This window comes from Podarcis gaigeae (assembly GCF_964106915.1).
Source record: "Podarcis gaigeae genome assembly, chromosome: 5".
Taxonomy (NCBI): domain Eukaryota; kingdom Metazoa; phylum Chordata; class Lepidosauria; order Squamata; family Lacertidae; genus Podarcis; species Podarcis gaigeae.
The window spans coordinates 15,223,037-15,246,472 of NC_139681.1; the positions used below are offsets into that span (position 1 = coordinate 15,223,037).

Below are 23,436 nucleotides of genomic sequence, written 5' to 3' on the forward strand. Positions count from 1 at the left end.
ACCCTGTTCTGTTCTGCCCTTTCACCACTCTCCTCTCCCTAATTTCAGTCTTCCCCTTTCCTGTACAGGTAAAGGTAAAGGGACCCCTGACCATTAGGTCCAGTCGTGACCGACTCTGGGGTTGCGGCGCTCATCTCGCTTTATTGGATGAGGGAGCCAGCATACAGCTTCCGGGTCATGTGGCAAGGATGACTAAGCCGCTTCTGGTGAACCAGAGCAGCACAAGGAAATGCCGTTTACCTTCCCACCGGAGCAGTACCTAGCTATCTACTTGAATTGGTGTGCTTTCGAACTGCTAGGTGGGTAGAAGCTGGGACCGAACAACAGGAGCTCACCCCATCGCAGGGATTTGAACCACCGACCTCCTGATCGGCAAGCCCTAGGCTCTGTGGTTTAACCCACAGTGCCACCCGCATCCCTCCCCTTGCCTGTACCTTGCCCCTATTAGGTACACCAGATTTCAAGCCCCCTCCCCACACCCCAGAAAAGGGTGATTTTGAGTTAAAGGGCCTTCCTTCCAATTCCAGACGTAGTAGGAAGGATCAGATTCCGGCCACCCTATAGAGGGCAATGCCTTCTACACATGCTCAGAGGCACAGTTCTGCATGGAAACCCAAAATCCTTTGAAGTCAGGTGCATAGACTCATTGTCACTTGGATAGCTCGGTTGGTTAGAGTGTGGCGCTGATAACGCCAAGGTTGCAGGTTCGATCCCCGTATGGGATAGCTGCATATTCCTGCATTGCAAGGGGTTGGACTAGATGACCTGCAGGGTCCCTTCCAACTCTACAATTCTAATTCTTTGACTGCTGTATTGGGGAAGTCAGGCACATCCAAAACCTCAGTCATGTTTTGTAAACTAAGAATGCTATTAAGAGCAAAATTGTGTGGCGCTTCTTGTCACTGGCAAGTAACTCTTTTTCATTCATACCTAACCATATTTAGCCATGCTAACACTTTACACCAATTATCCTGTTGCGCATTTCAAGTGAGAAACGTGGTACGAATATTGCTCCTCTAGTCCCAGAGTGAACTGGGACTGGTCCAGTACAGTGGTACCTCGGGTTAAGTACTTAATTCGTTCCGGTGGTCCGTTCTTAACCTGAAAGTGTTCTTAACCTGAAGCACCACTTTAGCTAATGGGGCCTCCTGCTGCTGCCATGCCGCCGAAGCACAATTTCTGTTCTCATCCTGAAGCAAAGTTCTTAACCTGAAGCACTCTTTCTGGGTTAGCGAAGTCTGTAACCTGAAGCGTAAGTAACCTGAAGCATATGTAAGCTGAGGTACCACTGTACTCCAAATCAGTTATAGAACCTCAACACACACGCACGCACACGCACACACAAATAGTTTAACAGGTAGAGGGGCAGACAGTTCCTAGCAAACCACTCCCCAGATGTTTCCTTCCCAGTTCAAGGTCACCTGTCAGAGACTGCACTCTGGTCCGCAACTTCTGCTTCTTCAGCTTGTCCCGGATGACCTCCATCATGTTTTTCTTGGTCACATGGAGCACCCCCAGGTTGTTAAATCTGAGAAAGGACAAATCAACATCTCATGTCAGCAAAAGTGCCTAGTTGGGCAGCGATGCACCCAAGAACAAGAGCAGGAGATCCCAGTCACCACTACTGGGGCTGAACACGTCTTGAAAATATTTAATGGAAGACAAAAAGCACAGATAACAAGAGGTCAGAATAAAAACAACTTATTTAACTTCCCATGTTAATAAAAGGTAAAAGGTAAAGGAGCCAGCATTTGTCCGCAGAAAGCTTTTCCGGGTCATGTAGCGAGCAGGACTAAACCGCTTCTGGTGCATGGAACACCGTGATGAGTCCCACAGCCCATGGAAACGCCGTTTACCTTCCCGTCACAGTGGTACCTATTTATCTACTCACACTGGTATGCTTTCAAACTGCTAGGTTGGCAGGAACTGGGACAAAGCAATGGGAGCTCTCCTGTGTTAATAAAGAGGCATGACAAATAAACAAGAGGCGGCCATGCTGTTGTGCATGTAGCATCAATTAACCGCAATGAAATCTAAAATGCATCAGCTTTTCTCTTTTGCTCTTCTAAAAGAAATGGAAGAAGCTACAGAGTACTGTACTTTGCTTGCTCTAAATTCTGTAGGCCTACTGTGCAGTGAAAACAAACAGTGCAAGTAAACATCTACCTGGTCAAATCTCCATTTCAAGTTCCGATTTTGTGGGTTGTGTGTGTGTGTTTTTTGCTGGATCTGAATAAACGATATTGACATCAAGATCCGACTAGAACCCATGAACCTATCTATTTTAGAGCATCAGCAGCTAGCTAAATGATTGGAAGAAACAGCAAAATTTACCCACTGAGCTGTCATGACTAGAGTATTGAACATTCATTCTCCTCAACATTAGGACAATGTCCTGGGAAAGGTGACCCCACCTATCAATCTCTGGAGCAAGGGTTTTTGACCGTCCTGTCTTCATCACTAAGGGGACGAAGCCACCTCCCAGTCAAGCCCAGTTCAATAATAATAATAATAAGAAGAAGAAGATTAAAAGATTAAAAACACATCAAAATGTCATACATAAAAAACTTCCCTGAACAGGGCTGCCTTCAGATGTTTTCTAAAAGTCTGGTAGTTGTTTATCTCTTTGACATTGGTGAGAGGGCGTTCCACGGGGCGGGCGCCACCACCGAGAAGGCCCTCTGCCTGGTTCCATGTAGCTTTGCTTCTCGCAGTGAGGGAACCGCCAGAAGGCCCTCGGAACTGGACCTCAGCGTCCGGGCAGAACAATGGGGGTGGAGACGCTCCTTCAGGTATACTGGGCCGAGGCCATTTAGGGCTTTAAAGGTCAACACCAACACTTTGAATTGTGCTCAGAAAATGAGCAAAATGAGGCCCTTCCTCATCCGCCACTCGACTCAGCCTTCTTCTATTTTTAATGTTCACTACTGCCAACATGGCAGCAGAGCAGCAGTGCCTCTTCCCCTCCTCTCTGCCTTATTCTGAGGGAAGGAAGCGGTTAGGCATTCTTTAAGAAAATATAAAAAACTGAGGAAGGGCCTCCTTCTCTTCCTCCGAACAAGGAAGGGAGATGCCCTGCTGCATTGGCAGCCAATAAGGATTGAAAACAACAGAAAGGGGCCTGCAGTGTTGATTCTGCTGCGAGGCCATATCCTGCACCAGTCTAGAAAAGCTGAAGTCATTAATGTGTGGAGGAGCAGGGAGACTTTCCCAGTAGCATCCAACCAGTTCATTTACAAATCTCAATTCCGGCACCTCTCAGGTGCCATTATAAGAGAACAAGCAAGGTGTTCATGGTGAGTTCTGGCACCTGAGAGAATTTTAGAAAATTAGCACTGGAAGAAAGTGAAGTAAACACAAAACAATATGGGATGGGAGCCTTCCACCCACTGACAAGGCTCACAGTGTAGCTCCTTACACACACACACACACACACACACACACACACACAAACTTAGCTTACTCGCAAACAAACATGTTTTTTAAAATCCAAAAACAGCCAAAGGTCAGATGCTTAATGCAAACAGGTTCAAGAGAGACAAGAGTTCAAATGGAGTAATGTTTCCATACAGGAAATCTGTGCACTGTTGAGAAAGTGCTGGGCACAATTCATAGGCAAGATGTGGACATGCTACAGACTAAATCCAGGACACTGAAAAATGCCATGGATGATTGATCTGCCTAGACAAAGGCCTCAATCCAGACCTGACTGAGGAAAGAATTTGATTTATGGATGCCTTGAAGGCATTATTTACATGGGCTCAACACCAAATACATTCTCAATGTGCAAGTGCAAAGTCCTCTTCCTTGTCTCCTTCCCCACCCCCACCCCTGTTAAGGATAATGATTTAATTCCTGAAATGGGAATTTTTACTTATGTTAAATTACTGGGTAGTTTTAACATGGGGTTTTTCCTTTGGCAGTAGCTCTCATGTGATTGGCTGGCTGTGAGTCACATGAGAGAGGCATTCCGTTGTGTTGTGACTGTTATTCCAGTAACTGTCATTTTTAACTGCTTTCTGCTCTGTGTGTGTAGAGAATGGCTGCTGAGAGACTTCTCAGGATACCGCTGAGGACAATGTTGTGTCAGTCTGATCTGTCCGAAGTGAAACAGACAGAGGAAGATCCCTAAATGTTACTAAGGAGAAACCTGTGCAGAAGCTCTCTATAACAAAGTAAATAAGCATGATGTTGTGAATACATTCTTTTCAGTTAATGTAAGTAAAGTTCTCTTTGAATATGAAGAGTTTGGACAATGTATAGTCATTACAATGAAGTTATCACCTAGAAGAGTTAGCTTCCTAGTTACTACTCTTACTTTGCATTTCAACAATATATTTTCCCATAGGAAAGGAAAAGAAAGGCACCCGTCCGAGTCTGGGGGAGCAAGGGGGGGGGGAATCTGAAGAGCAACAATAGGGCCAATAGCTCTAGAGCCAAAAAACCACTCTACCCTCCTGACAAAAGTCAGTTAAGAATTGGGAAAGGATTCTTAACCACTGGAATTGTGGAGATGTGATGGTCAGCTAGACTTGCCTCCAGAAACAGATGGGCAAACTTACTCTTCACAGCATATCCTCCTCCTCTGAGAAAGAACAATTCTGTTTTATGCTTGCATTAAACTCATCAAATTTATCTTACAATAAAGTGCAACAAAAAATAAGAAAACTAATTAAGACATCAGAGCCTAACAGCGACATAAGGCTCAGCCATCTGGTTCTGAGAGCATGCTGTGGTCTAGAAGTTGCCAGTTCAACCGCCAGCTAAGTCCAGGAAGAGGAAATCCTCTCAATATTTTATACTGCAATAAATGACTGTTCCAAAATTCTTAACTAATTGGTTAAGTGTGCAATATTTGGCCAGTCTACAATATCCAGCTGTACAGTGGTACCTCAGTTCTCGAACATCTCTGTTGACAAACGTTTTGGAACCCGAACACCGAAAACCCAGAAGTAAATGTTTCCGTTTTCAAACGCACCTCGGAAGTCAAACGCTTCCGCTGCGTGTTTTTCAATTTTCTCAATTGATTTTGCTGACTTGGTTTTCTAAAGATTCGGAACACAAACAGTCTTACGTTCAAGACCCGAGGTACCTCTGTATTGTGAGTTAAGTGCCATTTCTTTCAAGAAACGCTTAGCTCTAGCTCGCCAGAGCCAAAAATATAGTCAGAATTCTGCTTTTTACAAAATCAGAATTTTACAAAAAAGCATTACTATCTACAACTCCCCACCCGCCAGCTCATACGTACTGTGCCGTCATGTCCTTGGGGCCCACAGTTACAATGCAATTGCCGGCTTCGTTGCACTGTTTTCCCACGAGGCTGTGGGCATGCACCTGCGGAGGGTCAGTATGAGTCACCAGGTCCACTTCTATCCTAGCCATCCCGAAATAATTGGAGATCTGGCAATGAAAAAGAAGAACACAGAAGTGCAAGTGATTATAGAGTCCAGCCAGAGAGAGGACAATTGTTTGTAACATGTACTTTTAGGCCTATGGATCAGTTTTTCTCCCCATAATTCCCATCAACAATATTACTGGGTTAATTTGAAACCAGAGTAAGCCACAGTTTCGCATTGTGAAAATGGACTTCGCCTCAACCTGGGCTCGCATATTCCCACCCCAACCCCCTGCCAGCCTCCTTCAACACAGCTGCAAGGAATGTGGAAGCTTCCATTTTATTTTATTTTTTAACTACGACTTGCTGCTTCATCCAAATACAGAAGTAACCTGTTCCAGTACTTCCAGGTTGCCACGGGACATAAAACAAAAAGACGCAGCATAAAGCGAACACAACATGAGGTACGACTGTAGAAATAATTAGTTAATCTTCACTACGGATAGCAGAAGGGCAACTTCAAGCCATGGTTTATGAAGCTGGGTCGTTTTTGCTAGCCACAGTTAAGATTAATTGGTTTAGGGCTCAGACAACATGCTATGCTATGAATAATCCAAAGTGGAAGGTTCCAATCTCCTCACAGAGAGGGACAGCACCCAAGTCAGGGAAGATGGTCGGCTCATTATTGTAATCTAAGCCACAGTTTAGTATTATGCCAGAACACAGTGACAATTTACCTAGCACAAAGCCATTTTCAAGGCATAGCTTCTTGAAAGCAACCATCAACTGCCCAAGAAAGCACTCGGTAAAAATTTCAGGACAGGCCCCTGAATCAGTGCGGAAATAAGTAACGAAAGTAAGTTTACTAGTCTGGTGTAAACTTTAAGAGTCACCTCTAAAAGGACTCTGCATTACAGCCAGATTTCACAATCACAATTTCAAATCATTAAATGTTAAAAGTTTAAATTTTAAAATTCAGATTGCAGCCAGATACAGATAAAATAAGGTACGCAATGCAATTGTAGCCAAAGTAATTCATTTTCTGTTATTACAAAGGAAAAAACACTGGTGCAGGATTTGGGTTTCTTCACAACAAAGCCTGATTCTACTTTGTGTACACCTGAAACAGGACCCTTTTTTTCCTTTTCTTTTTGTCTAAAAGGGATGGGCCTCACACAAACGTAGCACAAATCATCTCCAAAGACTACAGTCAGCTTTTCTTTCCGCTACCACAGATCCTGACATAGGGAACCTTACACAAAATGAATCTGTACACTTTAAGTAGCCATCAGAAAGCCAATACACTCAGGAGTCTAGAATAAATAATAATAATAATAATGTCACTAATCAATGGTGTCTCAACAACATGAGCACTCCGTGCAGCTCTAGTAACTGCATAGAACTGAAAAACTAGAAAAAAAACAAAATAGTTTACTTATAAAGAAAGGGTTAGACAAATGTTAAAAGGAAGGCAGAAGAGTGGATTAGACAAAGTAGATAGGGAATGGTTGTTTACTTCTTTTTAACATCTGAAACAGATTTCACCACACTAATGTTGAACAAGAGCTTTAACTCCTATCTATCGCAAGTGTTTATTTTTCCCCCATCCAGTAACACTTGGGAAAATTTGCCCCGCAAAATAAAGGCTGCTGCAGCAACAAAGTTCTGAGAAAAACTAGGCGGAGCTGTGGAAAATCATTAACACCTTCATTTAGCAATGCATCCTAAAACGGACCGCTCAGGTACACCAGTCAATCTGTGAAGCCCAAGGAAACTCCAACTGACAAGCCTGAAGCTTAATAAATTTGCCAATTCACCTGAAATTCAATCCCACAGCTATTTGCCACTTCTAGGTATCTGCTGCCCTTTCACAATGCTGCAATCCTGCAACTGGCAGCACCCACTGTGCCACCTCATGCCATTAAGAAACTCTGCTGTTTTCCTTCCACCTTTGTTTCCAGTGCAGATCTTTATTTTCCCCTCCCCTTGTTCCTGAGGTAGATCTTCACCCACGCCTTCTTCCCTCGCAGGGGAGAGCAGCCGCCATTTTGTCGTCCATCTCAGGTGCCCAATGGTCTTGGGCCGACCCTGGCCCTCCAGCTGCGCTGGTTGGGGTTGCTCAAATACAACTTCCATCAACGCCAGGAGGACAGCAGGTCTCGACTCAGTAACCGTACATTGGCCCAGTCACTAGTCCTTCAGGACTCCTCGAACTGTCAATTTCCTTCCCAATAATAAGGCGCAGCTCCTCTCACTCGCAGCCCCTGTGGCGTTTGGCCTTGTGCTTTTTCCCCCATCTTCCTGGCCTCTGCCACCTTTTTGTTCCCTCACATCAGGCCCAGATTAAAGCAACTGGGTGCCTTTGACTAAGAGACTTTGGGGGGTCCAAACTCAACAGCACCTGATCATGAGAAACGAAACCTTGTTCTCTTTTTTACTGTTCCATGGATTGCAAGAAGATCAAACCTCTCCATTCTGAAGGAAATCAGCCCTGAGTGCTCACTGGAAGGACAGATCCTGTAGCTGAGGCTTCAATACTTTGGCCACCTCATGAGAAGAGAAGATTCCCTGGAAAAGACCCTGATGTTGGGAAAGATGGGGGGCACAAGGAGAAGAGGACGACAGAGGACGAGATGGTTGGACAGTGTTCTCGAAGCTACCAGCATGAGTTTGACCAAACTGCGGGAGGCAGTGGAAGACAGGAGGGCCTGGCGTGCTCTGGTCCAGAGGGTCACGAAGAGCCGGACACGACTAAACAACAACAATAGCAACTGGGCCTAGTCAGGCATAGGCAAACTCGACCCTCCAGATGTTTTGAGACTACAATTCCCATCAACCCTGACCACTGGCCCTGTTAACTAGGGATGGTGGGGGCTGTAGTCCCAAAATATCTGGAGGGCCGAGTTTGCCTATGCCTGGCCTAGAGAGTAAACTCTGCCTTCCTTCCCCCACAAAAAATGGCAAGAGACCAAAGCCCCACTAGGATATGAGGCCCTGGGCTGCAATATGTAAATCCAGCACTGCCTCACATCCTTCCTTTTCATGTCCTTGCCTGCTTTGCACAGCTGAAGGGAAACTGAGCAATCGTCAGCTTCTCCAGCGCTCGCTTCCGTCATGGCACACAGACATTCCTGATATTAAGTACTATGAAGTTTTAATGCCTTCTAATTAAGTCCCTTCTTTCCCCAATTCTCCATCTCCTCTTCCTTCTTCCTCAAGCCTCACCCTCCACTAAAAGCCTTCCCGTCGGATGACTCAACCCATCCGCTCTACACTCTTTGCCTCTGGGGTCTCACTTTTTCCCAGTGACTCAACCTGCCCCCAATGTTTAATTCCACTGATTAAAATCAATGATTTTTTAAATTAAAAAAAACACACCAGATTTTTAAAAAAATCAGATATTTTTTATTTAAATTGGATTTTTAAAATAAAATGCTTTTGGAGGAAAAATCATTCTAAAGATAGTTTTCTATTTAAGTTACACTACAGTCCAAAGGCTATTCATCAGGAAATAAGGATTTGTTTTAAGTTTTTCATGTGTGCTAAAATTCCGCCTAAGTTTTTTTTTTTAATTGCTTAACCACATCAGTTAACAAACATGGATACATATGCTATGTTATTGTTTTAGTTAAATAAATTGTTTAAATTGTTTTTAAGTAAATGATTGTTTTTCTCCTTCCAATAAAGTACAGCAGAAAAGTTGCCCGAATATAAACAGTTAACTTATTAAAGCTCACAATAATTTCATAATTATCTGTCTGTGTATTTCTACATTATACATTCCGCTAACCTAGAAATAGTGCTTCAGGTTAAGAACTTTGCTTCAGGATAAGAACAGAAATCATGCTCCAGCGGCACGGCAGCAGCAGGAGGCCCCATTAGCTAAAGTGGTGCTTCAGGTTAAGAACAGTTTCAGGTTAAGTACAGACCTCCAGAACGGATTAAGTACTTAACCCGAGGTACCACTGTTATTTCATTGCCACTTTGTACTCTTCCCAAAGCAACAGATGCCCATCTGCTAGTCAAAAAGGTTATCCTAAGTGGGAATACCAGTGGCCAATGAGAGTATGGCTGTTCTTAAAAAAAAAATCATTTAAAGATGTTCAATTATAACCAAATACTGATTAAACCATCTGATGTGCTCACCTTCAGACAGTTTAATTAATATTTGGTTGGGCTATATTTCAATACACTGAATCTAACAAAAGGGCACAATATGAATGGACTCTCCGTGCCCTATGGCAAAAAGACAGATATTGACAACCTGGGGAAAAGAAAGCAGCTCCCTGGACTCGACTGGACTGAATATATGTCCAAACTCGCTACACATGAACAAGTTGCATACAAACGGAGACTTGCCATGGACAAATTCAACAATATTTCAAATTCATTTTATAAATACTGTACCGTATTAGGCTAAGGTCTGGTTAACCACAATGGTTTTTTTTGGGGGGGGGGGGGTAGTGTATACAATTTTGTTGTTGTTCTGCTTTCCACATGGGTACCATTTCTTCTTTTTGTGTCTTATCTTACTCTTATGTACAGTGGTGCCTCGCAAGACGAAATTAATCCGTTCCGTGAGGCTCTTCGTATAGCGGTTTTTTCGTCTTGCGAAGCAAGCCCATTGACAGCTTAGCGGATTAGCGCTATTAGCGGTTTAGCGGCTTTTAGCGGATCAGCTGATAAGCGGCTTAGGAAAAGGGGGGGAGGGAAAAAACCCCGCAGGAACTCGCAAGACATTTTCGTCTTGCGAAGCAAGCCCATAGGGAAATTCGTTTTGTGAAGCGCCTCCAAAACGGAAAACCCTTTCGTCTAGCGGGTTTTCCGTCTTGCAAGGCGTTCGTCTTGCAGGGCACCACTGTACTTTTTATCTTGCAATGAAGAATATACATTTTTTTTTAAACGATCTCATGCTCACCTTAACTGTGGGGTAAGTCTTGTGTCCCTTCTCACTAGATGCTCCAGGCAGCCCACCATGCGAGGGACCTTCACAGCCATATCGGAACCGGAAACCTCGCTGCGGAAGACAAATGAAAACAAAGACATCCCATTACATGGCCAGTTACACCAAACCAAGCCATTGGGGAAAGTGGGCTTGCAACAGCATATACCGTATTTTTCGCTCTATAGGACACACTCTTTCCCCTCCAAAAATGAAGGAGAAATGTGTGTGTGTCCTATGGAGTGAATGCAGGGGGGAGGCAGACAGGAAAAGCCCCCAAAAGCCGCATACAAGCTCCACGCGGCTCTTGCGGGCTTTTCCTCAGGAGGCAGAAGGGCCAGTCTCTTTAGCAGCGCGCTATCTCTCCAGCCGGGAGAGGGTGCGCGGGGCTAAAGAAGCCATAGCCCCGGGCTTCCCCAGCAGCCTCGAGAAGCTCGCAGAGCAGCGGGAAGGCTTCGCGCCTTTCCGCTGCTCCCTGACCTGCTCTTTGGGGCTGGAGGTGGGCTTCCCCCCGCCAGCCCCAAAGAGCAGGTCGAAAGGAACCTGAAGCCAGGAAAGCAAGAGGGGTCTGTGCGCACCGACCCCTCTCGCTCTCCAGGCTTCCAAGGTAGCCGCCTGAAGGCGACTGAACGCACCTTGAATGGCACCTTGTTTTAGAGGGGGAGAACAAGGGGGGGAATTCTCCCCCTCTCTGCACAGCGCCTCCTGCCACTTCGCTGAGGGGGCGCTGGGCAGAGAGGGGGAGATATTTTTTTTTCTTGTTCTCCCCCTCTAAAACAAAGTGCGTCCTATGGTCCGGTGTGTCCTATAGAGCGAAAAATACGGTACATAGCTGGGGCAACTCAGTTCAGTGACAAATGATTACATCCATACCTGCTTTGGCTGCTCAATTATAGTGAGGAACGGGCCTTCAACTGTGGATTAAAAAAAAGAAAATATCCTGATTGGACCAATGTATACACAACCACATGCAATTCCATTAAGCTAGCGTTTCTCAAACTTCGGTCCCCAACTATTGTTGGACTACAACTCCCATCATCCCTAGCTAGCAGGACCAGAGGTCAGGGGTGATAGGAGTTGTAGTCCCAACAGCTGGGGACCCAAGTTTGAGAAGCACCGACTGTTGAGCAACAGTTTATAGCCATAACACAATGTGCACAAGCTCAACTGAAACTTCCCCTCCCTTGTCATTTATCATTCCCCGAAGCACATATAAACTCCCAAAAGCATCCATTACCCGTTTCCATGAGATCCTTATGCTCAATCAAATGAGGGCCAAACTGGAAATCGTCGTATTCTATCCCGTCCAAGCACTGCAAACAGAATAGGGGGACAAGACAGAAATCTTACGACACATTTGGCACAAGTGTGACAGAAAGGCCACAGAATTACAGCGAGGGGACGGGAAAGTATTTGATCCCCTGCTAAATTTGCCGGTTTGCCCTCTGACGAAGAAATGACCAGCCCATAATTTTAATGGTAGGTTTATTGTAGATGTGAGAGACAGAATAACAACAGGAAAACTCCCCCAGAAACCCAGAAGACAAAAGTCAGAGATTGGTGTGCATTATAATGAGTGAAATAAGTATTTGATCCCCTATCAACCAGCCAGATGTCAGGCTACCTGGTATCTTCACTATATGTAACAAGCTAAGATTGGAAGCACCTGCTGTAAGGGAAAGGTCTTACCTGCAATCCCAGCTCGTTACAGTACCTGTACAAAAGACACCTGTCGACAGAAGCAATCAGTTCAGCAGATTCCAAAGTAGCCACCATGACCAAGACCAAAGAGCTGTCCAAGGATGTCAGGGATAAGATTGTAGACCTGCACACGGCTGGACTGGGCTACAAAACTATTGCCAAGCAGCTTGGTGAGAAGGTGACAACAGCTGGTGTGATAATTCGCAAATGGAAGAAACACAAAATAACTGTCAACCTCCCTCAGTCTGGAGCTCCATGCAAGATCTCATCTCGTGGAGTTGCAACGATCATGAGAACAGTGATGAAGCAGCCCAGAACTACACGGGCGGAACTTGTCAATGATCTCAGGGCAGCTGGGACCATAGTCACCATGAAAACAGTTGGTAACACACTACGCCGTGGACTGAGATCTTGCAGAGCCCGCAAGGTCCCCTTGCTCAAGACAGCATAGGTACAGGCCCATCTGCAGTTCGCCAATGCACATCTGAATGACGCAGAGAACTGGGTGAAAGTGTTGTGGTCCAAAATCGAGCTCTTTGGCATCAACTCAACTCGCCGTGTTTAGAGGCAGAGGAATGCTGCCTACGACCCCAAGAACACCATCCCCACCGTTTAACATGGAGAGGGACATAATATGCTTTGGGGGTGTTTTTCTGCTAAAGGGACAGGACACCTTCACCGAATCGAAGGGACGATGGACAGGACCATGTATCGTCAAATCTTGGGTGAGCACCTCCTTCCCTTAGCCAGGGCACTGAAAATGGGTCGAGGATGCGTATTCCAGCATGACAATGACCCAAAACACATGGCCAAGAACAAAGGAGTGACTCAAGAAGAAGTACATTAAGGTCCTGGAGTGGCCTAGCCAGTCTCCAGACCTTAATCCCATCGAAAATCTGTGGAGGGAGCTGAAAGTTCGAGTAGCTACACGTCAGCCTCAAAATCTTACTGACTTGGAGAGGATCTGCAAAGAGGAGCGGGACAAAATACCTCCTGAGATGTGTGCAAACCTGGTGGCCACCTACAAGAAACGTCTGGCCTCTGTAATTGCCAACAAGGGTTTTGCCACCAAGTACTAAGTCATCTTTTGGAAAGGGATCAAATACTTATTTCACTCATTATAATGCACATCAATCTCTTTTGTCTTTTCGGGTTTCTGGGGTAAAAACCTTTGTCTTTTCGGGTTTCTGGGGTATTTTCCTGTTGTTATTCTGTCTCTCACATCTACAATAAACCTACCATTAAAATTATGGACTGGTCATTTCTTCGTCAGAGGGGCAAATGTAGCAGGGGATCAAATACTTCCCCCCCCCTCACTGTATGAAATACATAAACTCAAGACAGGCCGATGCACAGGCAAGCTTTAAACCATTTGCTAAGGGTATGCGATAACTAAATGAAGCCTCTATTACCAGACCCAGGAGACGGAATCCTGCACAATTAGGATTCCCACCTGCTCCAGAAAGAGAATTTTTTCAATAAAGCATGCTAACACTCTTCAGGGCTTCCTGCTATGGAAAGACAAGAGGGGGAGGGGCCAGGTAGCACCACCCCCACAAACACCAATTTGGAATGCCTCGGGAGAGCTTCAGGGTGTTTTTAAAAAATCACCTACCCTACTGAGTTTCAGGAAAAGCAGGTGTGATCATGCCTCCCAACTGGAAAGAGGCAAAACAGTGCCTTATGGCTAGGTGCAAAGGGCACTCTCCTTCAGTGGCGTAGCGTGGGTTGTCAGCACCCGGGGCAAGGCAAGTAATTTGTGCCCCCTAACCCTAACCCCCAGATGTTGCGCCCAGTGCGGCCGGGCCCCCCGCACCCCCACGCTACGCCACTGCTCTCCTTCGCTGCTTAGGGCAAAGACAGAGCAGCCTCTAGCAGAGACTTTGGTTTTACCTCCCTCCAAAGACACAGCAGGTAGTCTCTTCTGTGGACAGGCTCTTTAGGCAAATAGGAGCACAGTCTTATCAACTGCTTTCACAATATTTATTATTCTTTATTCAATTTATAATACTACCCTTTATCAAAAGATCCCATTAAAAACACATTACAGAGCATCAATGATAAAAACGTAATAAATAGCCTACTGACGTAAGACAGCCTAATCGTAAAATAGTCAACATAATGACAGTTTGTCTCCACACACGCTTTCACGGGCCATAGATTATTTAATAGTCGTAAGCCTGGGTAAAGAGGAATGTTTCTGCCTGGTGCCTAAAGATATGTAGTGATGGCGCCAGGCAAGCCTCTCTGGGGAAAGCATTCCGCAATCAGGGAGCCACCACAGAAAAGGCTTGATTGTAATAATAGTGCTTGATTGTAACAATACCTCAAAGTGGTTTACAATTCAAACTGGTACTGGATTGTTTTATTCCTTGTGGCTTAAGTAGTTCCAGTGCGTGTAGGGGTCAGATGGGATTACCATGAGGAATTATAGAATATACATCAAGCCATCGTGTCCACGATGAAGACATTGTATTGACTGGGTTTGAAATATTGACGATAATTTCTGATTAAATCCCATAAGATTCTACATTCATGCCCTTCTGATGCCCTTTTGCCTCTACCGCCCATTCCCCTCTTCTTCACGAGTCACGTACAGATTCTCTTCTTTCTGTTCTTTATTTACCCCAGAAATATTTGTGCTTAATTAGTTTTAGTAGTTTAACTTCTCCCCATGTGGGTTTGTGGAAATGCTCAGAAGAAATCTGATTGATTCTTTTGAACACTCTGTAAAAAGTTATTTTGTGAATAAAAATAGCCTGGGCCAGGGGCTGCAGACACGGACAAGCACACGATTATATGCACCCTTCCCAGAGTCTTGCTGGTTCAAGTCTCTGTGTGTATTCTTATTAATCAGAGTTCAATCCTTCCTTTACTTTGCGAATGCAACAAGCGCGGGGTTTTTTTTAAAAAAAGAAAAAAATGGTATTGGCACTCACCATGAAGCTGTTATAGTAAGTGCCACACTTTTAACATTTGGAGAAAGGGGGGGGATGTTGTCAGTACTGTGTACCAAGTACCCCCAGCAAAAAAGGCACTGACTAGTTCTATTACTTGGCCATTTTCATCTTCTTGCATGTTATTATAATACTTAGAAAGGGACTCGTGGCCACTATCCATCCGGGGCAAGGAGCTGCGGTTGTCTTGGGCACACAAAACAAATAAAAAACAAACAGAGATTTGGGGTTTTTCTGTCTCCCAAAATGAGTACGCTGCCCTTTACTATTCGGCAATGTTAACCTCTGGAGACTAGAAGCCGGAAGGGGAGCTGCAGGGAAGCCAAGCGGCCCCGGTTTTTTTGCATATGGCTCAACCTGGGAAATAGGGCGGGGAAGTGGGGGAATGTCCACGCCCTCCCACCCCAGCGAACAAGATGAGCCCAGAGGGACCCCTTTGTGAGCGACTCACCGCGGGGTAGCCGTCGCAATCCATGGCCGGTCGAGGCGGCGGCAGCAGCAGCAGTCCCGGAGTTTAGGGCTTCCTGCGAAAGAAAACGGAGAGCCCGAGGAAGGCAAGAAGGAGAGGAGACGAGCGAGCACCGCCTCTGCTGCCGAAAGAGCCTCCGGCGGAAACTGTGCGGGCGAGGAAACGCCGATGGAAAGTCCCTAGAAGCCCAGCCGAGTCGGAAGGAGAGAGGGAGGGGCTGGCTTTGCTTACTCTTCCCGACGGACTTGGCCCGGCCCCGCCGACCCGACTCTACCCGCTCCGCCTGCGCTCCAGAAACCCCGGAATATCCACACGTGCGCTCTGCGCCCTGGGCGCGCAGCCAGGCGCCCCGACGGCGCTTTGCGCGTCTGCCGAGGGAAAGACAAAGCGAGCGATCGCCTCCCTGGCAGGCCACTCCGGGCCTTCACCTTCCCTTGCTCCCGAGTAAGGGGGGTGGGAGAACCCCTGCTCTTTTCTCCCACTCCGGGGAAACAAGCACCCGCCACCCCCGATGGGGCATTTCGGGACAGCAGAAACTCCGCAACAAGAGAACAAAAGTGCTCCCCTAGGAGTGAATCCCAGCGCCCCCACCCCCTATCCTTCCAGCTTGTGGGCATTTAAAAAAGACCCACCGGAATTAGAGAAATCGCAGAGTCGGAATAGGGGTGCCCATGGGATCATCTAGTCCAACCCCACCTGCAATGCAATTAAAGCACTAATGAAGCAGGGAGATCCGCACGCGCGCACGCTCACTTTCCACCGGCAGAGGAAGGAGGGTGGGCTTGGAGAGAGGGGAACTGGCCTGGAGAGCCGCTTACCTTCGGGGCAGAGACCCTCCGTGGCTCGGCGTCGCGCCCAGTCTGGAGTCCTCTGGGTGTCCCCCTCCCTGGGATAAGCCACGCCCTTCCTCCCTCTCCCCCCCCCAGGGTTCTTAGCAATCAGCTGACCGTCGCTCTGAAGGGGCGGGGATTAGTTGCCCGGGAAACGCAAAGCACGCCCCGCGCTCCCGCGCGCGCCCTCGCCAGGCGGGAGGCGCAAAGGCCGCTGGCAAAGGAAACGCGGAAGAGGCGCAAAGCTGAGCTGCTGATCAGTTTCTGCGCCCAGTTCAAAGTCCTGATTTTTGACCCATGAAGGCTTAAACCAGTGCAATAGATACAGGGTGGGGTGGGAAGAACGAGTGGGTTTTTTGCCCAGGGTGAGGCCTCCAGAGAGGCGCCATTGAGGCTCCCAACCTCTGGGGGGGGGGGGTGTGACGGCATGGGGGGCCCTGCCAAACTGGGTTTTTGACCTGGGTGAAATAAAGCCTAGTTTTGCCCCTGCTTAAATAGCTCAGGTCCACACTTCCTCAAGGACTGCCTCTCCCCATATGAATTGAGGTAAAGGTAAAGGGACCCCTGACCATTAGGTCCAGTCGTGGCCAACTCTGGGGTTGCGGCGCTCATCTTGCTTTATTGGCCGAGGGAGCCGGCATACAGCTTCCGGGTCATGTGGCCAGCATGACTAAGCCGCTTCTGGCGAACCAGAGCAGCACACGGAAATGCCGTTTACCTTCCCGCCGGAGTGGTACCTATTTATCTACTTGCACTTTGACATGCTTTCGTCATATGAACTGATCCGCTGTTTATTCGAATGCCCCCTCCACAAGAAGCCTGTGGTGACTCCCTGGCATATATCTTTAGGTGCCGGGCAATAACTTTCCTTTGTAACCAGGCCTTTGGCATTTAACTATCTGGGGCCTTTTAAACTTGGGGGGGGGGGGTATTTTGTTTGTTTCTTTGTTACTATGTTGTGTATTTTTGTGTTTTTATACTGTGATCCCCAAGTGGAGAGCAGTGTAGAAATTAAATGTATGTATGTACTGGAAGGAAAGGATCGTGGGCTGTACTGTCATGTTAACAATCCTGCTCCTGAATGCTAAAGTGTACTGAAGAGGCAGAAGGCGGCCCTTATTCAGTGGGAATGGGAAGTCACACTCTACACATGCTCAGAATTATTTCTTTTTCGAGGACTCAGTGGTGCCGTTACTGAAAATGGGACTCCTATGCGGAGTCCTGGAGAGCACTTTTCGCAGCTGGAGTTCTGGGAAGGCAAGACAGTGAAAGAGCCTGCCTGTGATGAGGAGGTGGAGGTGCATGGCTTGTGAAACTAAACAAAACTCAGTTTCGGGGAAGAGTTGCTTGAGGAAGGGTCAGGAGGGGTATGTTCATCTTTAATAACAACTATGCTCCCATCACCTCCTGGCAAATAGAAGGGGAAGAAATGGAGGCAGTGAGAGATTTTACTTTCTTGGGCTCTATGATCACTGCAGATGGTGACAGCAGCCACGAAATTAAAAGACGCCTGCTCCTTGGGAGAAAAGCAATGAGAAACCTATAGAGCATCTTAAAAAGTAGAGACATCACCTTGCCAACAAAGGTCCGTATAGTAAAAGCTATGGTTTTCCCAGTAGTGATGTATGGAAGTGAGAGCTGGACCATAAAGAAGGCTGATCGCCGAAGAATTGCTGCTTTTGAATTATGGTGCTCTTGAGAGTCCCATGGACTGCAAGAAGATCAAACCTATCCATTCTTAAGGAAATCAGCCCCGAGTGCTCACTGGAAGGACAGATTCTGAAGCTGAGGCTCCAATACTTTGGCCACCTCATGAGAAGAGAAGACTCCCTGGAAAAGACCCTTATGTTGGGAAAGATGGAGGGCACAAGGAAAAGGGGACGACAGAGGACGAGATGGTTGGACAGTGTTGTCGAAGCTACCAGCATGAATTTGACCAAACTGCGGGAGGCAGTGGAAGACTAGAGTGCCTGGCGTGCTCTGGTCCATGAGGTCATGAAGAGTCAGACACGACTAAACAACTAAACAACAACAACAACATGCTTTTTAACTCCAAATTGTTTGTTCTGGCCAAAAAAAAAGCATAAGTCCGAAATGTTGAAAGATCGAACTTGAACTTGTTTGCCCAAAAGCAAAACCAGGGAAATGGCTTGTCGTGACATCAGATTTCCTCTGCTCTGGGTAAATTCTAAACATTCAGCTAACCTTTTGAAGAGGGCAGTCCTATGCAGCTTTACTCATAAATGCATAAAAGCCACTTCTTTCTCGTGATCTCTAGCAACTGGTATTACAAGCACAGTGCCAGTAATCATGGATAGCCTTAGCCTCTGTGAATTTGTCTAATCCTCTTTTAAAGGCAGGGACGTGGGTGGCGCTGTGTTTTAAACCACAGAGCCTAGGGCTCGCCGATTGGAGGTTGGCATGTCAAAGTGCAAGTAGATAAATAGGTACCACTCCGGTGGGAAGGTAAACGGCGTTTCCGTGCGCTGCTCTGGTTCGCCAGAAGTGGCTTAGTCATGCTGGCCACATGACCCAGGAGCTGTACGCCGGCTCCCTCGGCCAATAAAGCGAGATGAGCGCCGCAACCTGAGAGCCGGCCACAACTGGACCTAATGGTCAAGAGTCCCTTTGCCTTTACCTTTTAAAGCCATCTCTTGCTATTTATTTTATTGCCTAAGATTTATATATCATTTGGGGGGAGACTTCTACCTATGTCTCCCCCCACTTTTTACTATCTCGCCCACCCACACTTTTGCAGGTCAGGAATACACAACTCCATAGGCTGAAGAAATCTTATCAGATGCATTCCTTCTCTCTTTAAAAATGGCTGGTTTATCAGCAGGTCTTAGCAGGCGGGTGGGGGAAGCTGGGCTAACCAGCCTGGAGAGATTTTACAGGAAATATTCCACAGAAAAGGCGAGGCAGCACAGAAGGACACCTTACCAAGTGGTCACAAGCCCATTTTGGCAGGTATCCCTTGTTAAGTGGTTTTATTCAGCCAGTCACAGGGAAGGGTTGTTGTTGCAGGAGAGACACTGAGGGAAAGAACAGGGAGAGCAGGAGCAGCGTGCCAGAGGAAATTCAGAGTGCAGCTGGCAAGAGAGGACAGCCACATCCCAGGAGGAGAAGGAGACTACATAGGGAGAAAAAGGAGGAAGTTACGGTACATTCCAGTAATCCAGGAATTATGTATGCATGGACATCTGCAATATTTTGGGAGAGGGGTGGTAAAAAATAAGGAGCAAGCAAATTCCTCACCAGAATATGAGGAAGGGGCAATGATGTCAAATGTTACTTCTACTACTGTAATTCCCCCCCCATACCCCCAAACTCTGGGAAAAAAACACATTTACACAGTTCTCAAAAGTCTGGATTTGGCAGCCCTGAAGTTTTAGCAGAACCCCTAATCAGAAAAGAAACAATTACCGTAAATTCTCGTTTTGAAATCCTTTTCCTCCCCACGTTAGTGTTGGGAGTCAATTGCCAGAGAAATGAGAACCTGGAAATTGTTTCCCTGTTGGCCAACATGATAATTATGTTATTCCCCTAGTTAGGTGGTTTTGGTAGAAATGATATAATGGATTAAGTAAAATGAGTTGATGAAATTGACGAAAGAGAGGACGTTAAAATTTAATATATTAAATTAAATTACTTAAATGAAAATTAGGTTGGAAGGATGTGCTGAAACAGTGATTTGAACTAGAATACAAAATTGGGAGGTGTGAGGAGGTCAAGGAAAGAAGGAAAAAAGTCATATAAAGGTTTAATATTGGGTTTTTTTATTAAGAGAATGTATCTTTATTCTTTTTTGTTTATCTGTTGTTGTATTTTTTTTCTCCTTCTGTGTATTTGGTATTCTTGCTTTTTTTTGTAACTTTTAAAATTTGGAATAAATATTTATATATATATATATATATATATATAAAGATAATTATGTTATTCCCCGGAGGTTCCAAGGACAGTCTAGGTATGGGATGGCTCCTCCTCTCTTGCAGGTCCCCGAGAATAGAAATTCGGGGGGGGGGGATGTGTTTTTTCCAGTCACAGGCAGCAAGCTGGAGGCTTGTCATGTTGAAAGGCTGCAGTGTTTTGCCCTTTGTACAGCAGACTCTTAAGGATAGTGGCAGCCTGCAGTCGAGCAGGAAACAGGGAGATGGGTGGGATGCAACCCCCATGCAACCCCCACCTCCTGTCCTGCACATGCATAGAAGGGGAGTGGGCTGCCTCGATTCGAGAGAGAGAGGCAATGGAAGTTCTGATGCGCATCTTTGGTTGGTGTACAAATGCTGCACATAAACCTTACTGCAGTGGTACCTCTGGTTACGTACTTCATTCGTTCCGGAGGTCCGTTCTTAACCTGAAACTGTGCTTAACCTGAAGCATTACTTTAGCTAATGGGGCCTCCCGCTGCTGCTGCCGCACGATTTCTGTTCTCATCCTGAAGCAAAGTTCTTAAGCCCAGGTACTATTTCTGGGTTAGCGGAGTCTGTAACCTGAAGCGTATGTAACCCGAGGTACCACTGTAGTCTAATTGCAGGGGAAATTGGTATGGAGAGAGGCAGGCAGGAAGTTGTGAGCAGGGCGCTGCCTCCAGATGGGACTGGCAAGAGAAATGGTGGATAGATTGAAGCTGCTTCTACTTGCCTGCTTGTGCCTGTCCCTTTTACTTACTCCGGTTAGGGTCCCCAAAAGTTAATAGACTGAGACAGTGCTTGTATTAGATGGTGGTCGCGAGACCTGCTGCTCCCAGTGTGCTCCAAATGGAAAGGTGTCCCCCTAAGTCTGTAGACTAAGTCTGTACCCTAAGTGGTATATGGTGTGGAAGATGCACATTCAGGAGCTCCTCCTGTCTTTTAATCAATAAAGGTAAAGGTACCCCTGGCCGTCAGGTCCAGTAGCGGACAATTCTGGGGTTGCACGCTCATCTCGCTCTATAGGCTGAGGGAGCCGGTGTTTGTCCGCAGACAGCTTCTGGGTCATGTGGCCAGCATGACTAAGCCACTTCTGGCAAACCAGAGCAGCGTACGAAAACACCGTTTACCTTCCCGCTGGAGCGGTACCTATTTATCTACTTGCACTTTGACGTGCTTTCGAACTGCTAGGTAGGCAGGAGCAGGGACTGAGCAACGGGAGCTCACCCCGTCACGGGGATTCGAACTGCCGACGTTCTGATCAGCAAGCCCTAGGCTCTGTCGTTTAGACCACAGGGCCACCCACCTCCCTTAAAGGTAAATAGTCCCTGCTTTGAAGGCCAAGGAAGCTGCCAGGGGAAGGGGGGAAACAAACCTTCCTTCGCCCAGTTTCCCTGATCTAAATCCCACCATGAAGCTCCTCAGAACAAATAATCATTTTCCAGAGCAAGGATCTTGAAGTAGAACAGATCTCCAAGATAAGTCACAGGACATGGGGGGGGGGGGGAGAGGGAACATACACACCACACCACATCTATGTTTTAAATTATTGCACATTCATTGTATATATTACATGTATAAAATATTCAGAATGGTCCTTTCGAAAGTATATACAGGTCAACTCAATTCAACTGAGGAGCAGCTCCAGCTCCACTAAACATAAAGCAGCAAATGGGAAGAGAGGAACTTCCAATTCACCAAGTTCCCCTTTGTATTATTATTATTTTTTAAGAGATACCATAGGGGCTTTCTAGATGATGTCATTTTTCATTTTTGTTTTGAGGGTGTGAAATACTCACGCAAGCTGCAGTTTGGGCGTCACGTGGGATTCAGACCTATTTCATGATGCTGTTAACTGTTGTTATACTAAATTTCCCCAGTCCTTATTTTGCCGCAGTTGACCCGAGTGCGATTCCTCCCAAAGTGACGGTGTCACTCGAAATCATGAGTGCTGTGTTGTGGCGTGCCATTGCGCAAGCTCATATCCAACCGTGCCCGAAATATCATAGGTAAGAAATGACACATTTCTCCCCAGGTGCACCATTCTGTAAACATACAAAAATGTTTGATCCTTGATTTTAAGAACCAGTGGGTGGGGGAACCTGTTGCCCTCTGGGTGCCGTTGGACTCCAGTTCCCTTGGGCCATGGGTCAGTCAGGCTGGAATGGGAGGGAGGTGCAATCCAACAGCATCTGCAAGCTCTGCATCTTTGCTTTGGGCAGTAGGTACTTCCCCACTATGACACATAAGCACAGACTCATCCTTGCAGCCCTTTAAATACAGTGGTGCCCCACAAGACGAATGCCTCGCAAGACGGAAAACTCGCTAGACGAAAGAGTTTTCCGTTTTGGAGGTGCTTCGCAAAACGAATTTCCCTATGGGCTTGCTTCGCAAGACGAAAATGTCTTGCGAGTTCCTGTGGGGTTTTTTTCCTTCCCCCCCCTTTTTCTAAGCCGCTAAGCCGCTTATCCGTTAAAAGCCGCTAAACCGCTAATAGCGCTAATCCGCTAAGCCGTCAATGGGCTTGCTTTGCAAGACGAAAAAACCGCTAGACGAAGAGACTCGCAGAACGGATTCTTTTCGCCTTGCGAGGCACCACTGTATTGTTTTCACATGGCAAACCTCAAGTCTAACTCCTCATTCCACAGCAACAGCTTGCTGCGTTTTTTGTTTTCTTGTTCCTTTTTCAATTTCCACAGGGTCTCCATCTCCGCTCCCTAGAGCACACGCGTCTCCCAACGCCAAAGCAGCGATCCCGGCCTCATCCATTGCGTAGGACAGGATATCACACTCCTGGAGGGAAGCTAGCATGGGGTATCAGGTTAACAGGAGCAGGGAGGCAGGGGGGGCGGATGCAACTGGAACAATTTGGTGAGATTTATGCACTTTGGTCTTGTTTCGAGATAGTATGTCATAAGAAAGTGAAGCTGTTCTGCCTGGTACTTTCATCTACTCGTTCAAAAGAGGAGTGCGAGGCAGAAGCAAAAAAAAATGCTCCAAAAATCTTGCTTTTATCGTTACCTAGGAATCAAGGCCAATTCGTCTCTTACAAGAACAGTGGTGTTAAAACTCTCATGTGGCTCCTTTTCATGGCGTTCCAATGATGTTACAAAGAGGATCTTGGAGGGAGGGGCAATAACATGTATACCTAACTGCAGACACTTGCCATATATTTAAAAGCACATTCGACACACATTTAAAGCACATGAGTCCCCACGAAAGAATCCTGGGATCTATAGTTTCACCCTTACAGAGCTACAGTTCCCAGCAACCTTAACAACTGCACTTCGC

General features: G+C 46.4%; 1 protein-coding gene across 1 annotated transcript in view; it reads right to left on the reverse strand.

Moving 5' to 3' along the window:
• Positions 1-23,436, reverse strand: part of NFKB2 (nuclear factor kappa B subunit 2) — an 80,960-nt gene that overhangs the window by 21,687 nt on the left and 35,837 nt on the right. The window contains exons 6-10 of the mRNA XM_083738309.1: positions 11,515-11,590; positions 11,151-11,191; positions 10,254-10,352; positions 5,249-5,400; positions 1,422-1,528 (exon numbers count right to left, since the gene is read on the reverse strand). Of these exons, the coding sequence (XP_083594435.1) occupies positions 1,422-1,528; positions 5,249-5,400; positions 10,254-10,352; positions 11,151-11,191; positions 11,515-11,590 (475 nt within the window). The remainder of the gene's footprint in view (positions 1-1,421; positions 1,529-5,248; positions 5,401-10,253; positions 10,353-11,150; positions 11,192-11,514; positions 11,591-23,436) is intronic.